Source organism: Camellia sinensis, chromosome 13, assembly GCF_055761805.1.
Source record: "Camellia sinensis isolate YWXY chromosome 13, ASM5576180v1, whole genome shotgun sequence".
Classification (NCBI taxonomy): Eukaryota; Viridiplantae; Streptophyta; class Magnoliopsida; order Ericales; family Theaceae; genus Camellia; species Camellia sinensis.
The window spans coordinates 68,126,538-68,133,546 of NC_138973.1; the positions used below are offsets into that span (position 1 = coordinate 68,126,538).

General features: G+C 36.5%; 1 protein-coding gene across 1 annotated transcript; it reads left to right on the forward strand.

Moving 5' to 3' along the window:
• Positions 1–390: 390 nt before the first annotated feature.
• On the forward strand, positions 391–6,625 carry LOC114323760 (sodium/hydrogen exchanger 2). Its single transcript, XM_082902416.1, has 11 exons — positions 391–477; positions 559–1,973; positions 2,056–2,290; positions 2,410–2,585; positions 3,177–3,309; positions 3,396–3,458; positions 3,800–3,883; positions 4,417–5,025; positions 5,595–5,687; positions 5,795–5,899; positions 6,360–6,625. The coding sequence occupies exons 6-8, from the start codon at positions 3,420–3,422 to the stop codon at positions 4,738–4,740; spliced, it is 447 nt and encodes a 148-aa protein (XP_082758542.1). The 5' UTR covers positions 391–477; positions 559–1,973; positions 2,056–2,290; positions 2,410–2,585; positions 3,177–3,309; positions 3,396–3,419; the 3' UTR covers positions 4,741–5,025; positions 5,595–5,687; positions 5,795–5,899; positions 6,360–6,625.
• The last annotated feature ends 384 nt before the right edge of the window (positions 6,626–7,009 follow it).

Consider the following 7,009-nt stretch of genomic DNA (forward strand, 5'->3'; position numbering starts at 1 on the left):
GGTACGGCACATGCAGGCGTTGCGAGCCCAAGCATGTGCTTGTTCCGGGTGGGCTCAAATTTCTGAATCCCTACATTCAAGCAATAAGTCCTCTCAATTCCAAGCAAGTTTCAATCTTTGCTCCAATTATTTAAATTTGTCCTTTTGATATGCAGTATTTTGTTTGTTTATGGTGTGCTTTTCTTTTAATAAGTAACAAAACATGCTTTTTTATTAAGTAACAAATCAATTGCTAGTTGCATTGAATGCACAAAATTTCTTTGTTACATTTGATAGTCTAATGTAGAACTTGGTTCATATTACTCAGTTTCTCAAATTCTTTTCCAATTTCAGCAATACAATGAGTTGCATCACTTGAATCATTTTGGTGACAATATATCTTTTATATGCTTGCAGGGCCCTGCAACTCCTAAGAAATTTGAACATGCCATATCATCTAAGATTACAAAACATGACCAGTCACCAATGCTTCTCAAGGTACTTGCTAGACTCTTTGCTTTTGTAGTATGCTACCTATTATTACTACAATCCACACCTCAATGCATTCTTAACCTACAGATGCAGAGAAGCAGCTCAAAATCAATTGCCCGGGTGATCATTCATCAAGACAAGGCATATAGTGGTTGGATTGGGTTGGACCGCGAAATGGATGAAGGATCATGGGACCGAAAGTGGCCTCATGGTTTGGCTTCAGATCAATGTAGTCATAGCTTTAGCACTTCAAAAGACTCAACAGCCCATCAAACAGTTCCGAGCCCCTCTTCTTGAGAAGTTTACTCTCGAAAAAAAAAAAAAAAAAACAATGCCCAATTAGTACACATTAATGTGTACAAAGTGGTAGCCCCAAGACTTGAAACCATAACCTCAAAGTTATAATGCGAAGTTCACTCTTTATGCCCTTTAAAGTTTACGCAAGGCAACACTGAGAAAATCCCTTTCTGCATGGCCAACAATAGCCCACAGTTTTACTCAGCCTCATCAAGGAGTGGTAGTTCTAAGAGAGGTCCATTCACTCCCTCTACGAGCAACGGATCAAGAAGCAACCTACACTACAAGAAATTAGTGATTTAGGGACTAATATTTAGAGACCAACTGAATTTAGTCTCTAAAAACCATCATTTAGAGACCAAAATAAATTTGAAGAAAAAATTATACATACACCGTATATTCTTTTATGATAGCCCAAAAAAAATTATTTGAAGACTTTTAGGGACCAAAAAAGTTAAAGTTTATGTTGATTTGATCAGTTGACCCCGTATGTGAGGTAGGCAAAAGCTAGAGACGAATTAATTTGGTTGCTAAAGGTCGTCAAATACGCGCTTCACTCGATTGATCCCTCCTTCAGTTGTCAAATACGTGCATTCTTAAGCTGGATTCCTTCCTTCACTACAATCGGTCTCAGTTAGGGCTCAATCAATCTCAGCTATTTCCTCTGTCTAGGACTCAATCAATCGATCTTGAGCTTCGATTGATCAATCGACTCAATCAATTGATCTTCAGCTTCGATCGATCTCAGCTAGGACTCAATCGATCTTCAGCTTCAATCCGAATCGATCTTTGTGCCGCCTCGTATCAGAATCGATCTTCACCTCATTTCTGAATCGATCTGAGTTCTTTGGCTTCAATCCGAAGGTAAATAGCGATTTGGTATGTTTTCAATCTCTTTCTCTCTGCACAGACACATCATATATACATGTACATATCTATATATATACTCCTCTGTATTCATTCAAATTGCTTGAATTTGAAATTCTGTATTCATTCAGAGCTATATAGGTACTTGATTTCATATGTATATATATATATATATATTGTTGTACATGCATATGTATACTAGATTTGTGCTTTTGATTTTCGACGGGTATTGATGGGAAGATTAAGGCATGGTTGTATAATAATTTGGGTTCAAGAGTTGATTATGATGCCCCAGGACATTCTTGCACAACAATGGCTTACAGTGCTGATGGGACAAGGTATATATAGGATAGGCTGTTAATTCACAAGAGGATCTGTGCTTCATTTGCATCTTTTCTGATCATGTTGAAAACTCTGTAGGTTGTTCTCATGTGGGACTAGCAAGGAAGGAGAATCATACATTGTAGAATGGAATGAAAGTGAAGGAGCTGTCAAGCGGACATATCATGGTCTTGGGAAGCGGTCTGTTGGGGTTGTGCAATTTGATACAACAAAAAACAGATTTCTGGCTGCTGGTGACGAGTTTGTAATCAAATTTTGGGACATGGATAATGTTAACCTCTTGACAACTACTGATGCAGAGGGTAGATTACCGGTAATAATCAAATTGCATCTCTTTTAGATTTGCTTCCCATCTTTCTGGATTACCGGTAATGATAAAACTAGAGGTTAATACTGGAGGATTTATGATTGAATTGGAATGCTTATGTATAGATATGATTGAAGAATTAATCAACAGGGGACAGCAGGTTGATGCGGTCCACTTTACTTTCGAAGTTGGTCTTGAGGGCAAGTTCCCCCCTGTTCCACTGCTGAAGGCTTTCCTAAATGATGCCAAAAAGGCTGCAGATTCCATTTTGGAGGATCCTAACAATTCTGATCGAGCTGCGGTATTTATTTATTTTGTTCTTCATGACTTTTTTTTTTGTTGTATTGGTTTATATGCCTATAACTGTATGTTACAAAAGCAAATTCTGTATATCATTTTCAGTTTTTTCTTCTTTGTGTTGCATGTGATATGCCTCTGCCTTCAACCCCCAACACACACACACACACACACACACACACACACACACACACACACACACTTGCTATGTTTCTGTACTAGTGGTGCATGGACATTTAGTTTAATTTTTTTGAGTAGCATATCTTTTTCAATCTGTGTGCAATTTCTATGTCCTGTTGACTGGCACCAAGTCTTGATCCACCACTACCTGAAAAATTTCAAAATATGATTTAATAATATGTTGTTCATGCAAAGGGAGGAGAAATATTTTCCACTGCACAAAGTTTCTCTGTTGAGAGAGAACTTGTATTTATGATTCTTGGATTCCTCACAATAGATGCATTATATCTCCCTATTTGCATTAAATGTCCTTACGGTGCTCGATCTTGTTCCTCACCAAAGGGTCCTGATCTTGTTCTCTTTGATTAAAGGGGTTACATGCTCTAAAACGCTGGTAATTCTTTTTATTTCGCAGCATCTTGCTGCACGCAAGGAGCAGTCTGCACTCCGGGCTGTCATCAAGTGCGTTGAAGAGTACTTTAATGGAGACTGCTTTCTATCGGTGAGCCAGGAACATACGGCACAGGTTTCGCAGCAGTCTGCAGCAAGTTAAGTGATTTGGAATTTTTTTCAAGTTTCTCGGCTTCTTGATCTGCTTTGTGCAATAAAACTGAACTCGTAGATAACTTTACAGATTACAGTTTGGTGGGCTGGTCTAATGCGAGGAGCTGTCTCTATGGCGCTTGCTTATAGTCAGGTAAAAATGTTGAAGAACTGACTATATATTGCTTGTTTATAATTAGGTAAAAATGTGTATGGTCAATGGGCTACGATGCAGGTTTAGATTTAATTTGCCAATAGAAGAAAGTTGTGGATTTCTTCTAGCTGTAATTGTAGCCAGATTGCATATGAACGAATATTTTACTGATGCATTTTGTAACTGCTGATATTGTTGCACAAGTTAATTGCATTGAATACATATCTTCGACGCGGGATTGTTTTTGTTTTTAGAATACATGATAAGTGTTTACCAACCATATGTATTGTTATGGGGGTGATATTTTGCACGTTGAAGCTTGATTTTCTGTGCACATGCAGTTTGTGAAGTCTGGCCATACACAACTGCCAGGAAATGCAATCATGATCACCAGCACCATCACTGTCGTTCTTTTCAGTACACTGGTATGTCCATTGGTTAAAAGGATCTTTTTTTATGAACGGGAAGTCTTCCAATCCAAATATTTTCTGCCTTAACTCAGGTTTTATTTTATATTGTCTTAGTTAACTGATATAACAAACATATGGCATTCTTTGTGAGTAGATTTTTTATTAATTAAAAATCTTGTATATCTAGATAAGTATGTATCTATCCAAAATAGATGCAATAGAATTTTTGTATTCAGCATGAACTACTGGCTCTAAGCCATCTTTGGCGTTAAATCGATTAATCAACAACTCGAAGTGATTGTTTTGCATATTCTTGATAAACCATCCTTTATATATGTAAGAGGATCTATAGCCCAACCCTAGACACTCTAATATCCTTTTCACGCCTGCTCCCATTTCGAGTCGAGAGATGAAATCTATTGTTGCATTTTTATTATTACACCTTCGATATTGATAGTAATATTACCAATCCGCACCTGATTGTTGATACTTTGTTTGTTTGTTTGTCTTGCTTCTTTTTCTTTTTTTTTTGTTGTTGTTGTTAATAGGTGTTTGGAACGTTGACCAAACCTCTTGTAAGGTTCTTGCTGCCTCCATTAAAACACTCGAGCAGCATGACCTCCTCTGAACCATCTAGTCCAAAATCCTTCACATTGCCACTTCTCGGCAATGGGCAAGAAGATTCAGAGGCTGACACGGGTATCCATAGTATACCTCGTCCAACCAGTGTACGCATGCTCTTAAGCACCCCAACTCATACTGTCCATCATTACTGGAGAAAGTTTGATGATGCTTTCATGCACCCTGTGTTTGGTGGGAGGGGATTCGTGCCGTATGTTCCTGGCTCACCGATAGAAAGCAGTCTCCATTAAAACCTGTGCAAGTTTTGTTGCCACTGACCTTCATATGTTCCTGGTTTCGCAGCAGTCTTCATATGGTTATTTCGCAGCAGTCTGCACTCCGGGCTGTCAGCAAGTTTTGTTGCCACTGACCCTCCTCTTGCTGGGTCTTATCAAGTAGCTCCAGTGAACTACTCTCCTTATGGAGGCTATGGAAACGTTGCACCAACTTATCAGCAAGCCTACTACCGATAGACTTGACTCTGGAGATGGTGAAACACTGATATGATGACCCTGATCTCGAATGTTCTCTAAATGGTTTGTAATCACTAACCTTTTAATGGTAGCAATATCTGTGTGTGTTAATCCTTAATACTGATCTTTAATCTGCATCTTGACTCTTGACTTGACTTGACTTTGTCAAGGACAGGTTCTCTTTCTAATGTTGATTAAACTTGTAGTACTAGGTGAATGTGGAAAAGTAATTAAGAAAAAAGCTTCTTAACAAAAGACATGGGGTACTAGTACTACCACTGATGTCATGTCATCACATGAGAGATGCTTAATATTTATTCATTTTTGTATGGCAGATAAGTTTGGGTTTTCTCCTTATTCAAAGTTTATTGTTATTTAGGTTGTATTTGGTGGATGGAGTTGGATAGGCATTTGGAAAGGGGAAGGGAAATGGTGTGAAATGTAGTAATATTTCACTTACTTTTTTTCTGTCTCTTTTTAAATTTCTACCTAAATCTATGAACAAAACACAAAGAACATGTTTCCTAATAACAATGTCACAAAAGTTGGATAGGCATATAGCTGCTGCTATTACTAAGCATTTGGGCATATGGACTTGATTTCTTTTGAATATATTTTTACACTTCATGCAGGAGAAATGTCAAAAAAACAAGGAAAATCGGTTTGAGCTTAAAGTCCTCCATACAGCTGGCTCAAAGGCATTTAGAAAGGTGCAATACGATGAGGTAAATAACTGACCTTTAAATCATAGGGTCTACATGGTACTTTTTTTATTTCTTTTATTTGGTGATGTATGTACTCCATAGGATACTAACTACAAAGTTTTTGACAGCGAGACAAGGATGGAAAGGAGCTTGGACTTGTTGATTTGTATCACAAGACACACTTTAGTCAGAAAAGGCAAGCATGGGTCCATAATGAAGCTGAAATTAGACATGTAAGAATTTTCTAATGTTAAATATAAGTATTTTCCTATTAATGATTACTTGACTAAGGCTCATGTGTTGTAAATCTTTAGCACTAAGAATGAACAATGTAAATGATTAGGACTAGATCATCCAAGTGGTTTTTGAGTTACAAGTGGCTACTAGATTATGTCCTTGCTGCCCTGGCTGTGTATTTGGTATTTGGCAATATAGAGAAGGCTACCTATTGGTTACGTGCTTAGATTATGATAACCTTATTGTGTTGATTCTAGGTGACTCACTTTCTTGTTGTGTTGATTCTTATTATAGTTGATTCTTATTATAGCTCACTACTACTCCAAGTACACTGAGATAACGTGTTTTTTCATTATTTGTAACTTATTTGATTATGAATGACTATTGATTATTTAATGAGGTTATGTTGTGTTGATTCTTATTATTTGATTTTTCTTTTTGAATTTTGGATTGCAGGGATGTCCAAAGGGTGTCACACCTAAGTACAGCTTGAAGCCTCTTGTGCCAAGGCTGTCTGATATAAAGCCTGATATTGATGTTGAGAAAATGTTTTTTTAGAGATTCTCTTTGAAGAAACTATTGCTATTCTTCATTTAAATTGTTACTACTTTGATTTGAATTTGGAAGCTTTCAGTTTTAATTTTTGTAAAATTTTACTTTCTATATACTCATTATGGTTTGGGAATAGAGTGCGTTTGATATGTGAATGTCAATTTTTTTTTAATATGATTTGATGACATTTAATTTTGTGCATTTTAAGCTATGAGATTAAATGATTACAAAATTTTAATTTTGATTTTTAGCGACGAAAATATGTTGTAGAGCAAGTTATGTCTTTTAGCGACCAAATATCATTGTCATTAAAAATGTCATTATTTTGTTTTTTGCGACCAAATTGGGACATTTTATGACGAAGTATTAGCGACCAAATGTTTAGTCTTGTAAAATTAAATATTTTGTGACAATATAAAATTGGTCGCTAATTGTCATTTTTAGTGACATTTTCAAAAATTTGTCGCTAAAGACTTTCCTAGACGCACTTTTAGTGACTGTTTTAGTGACGGAATTAATTTTGTCACAAAAACTATTTAGAGACCAAAATAATA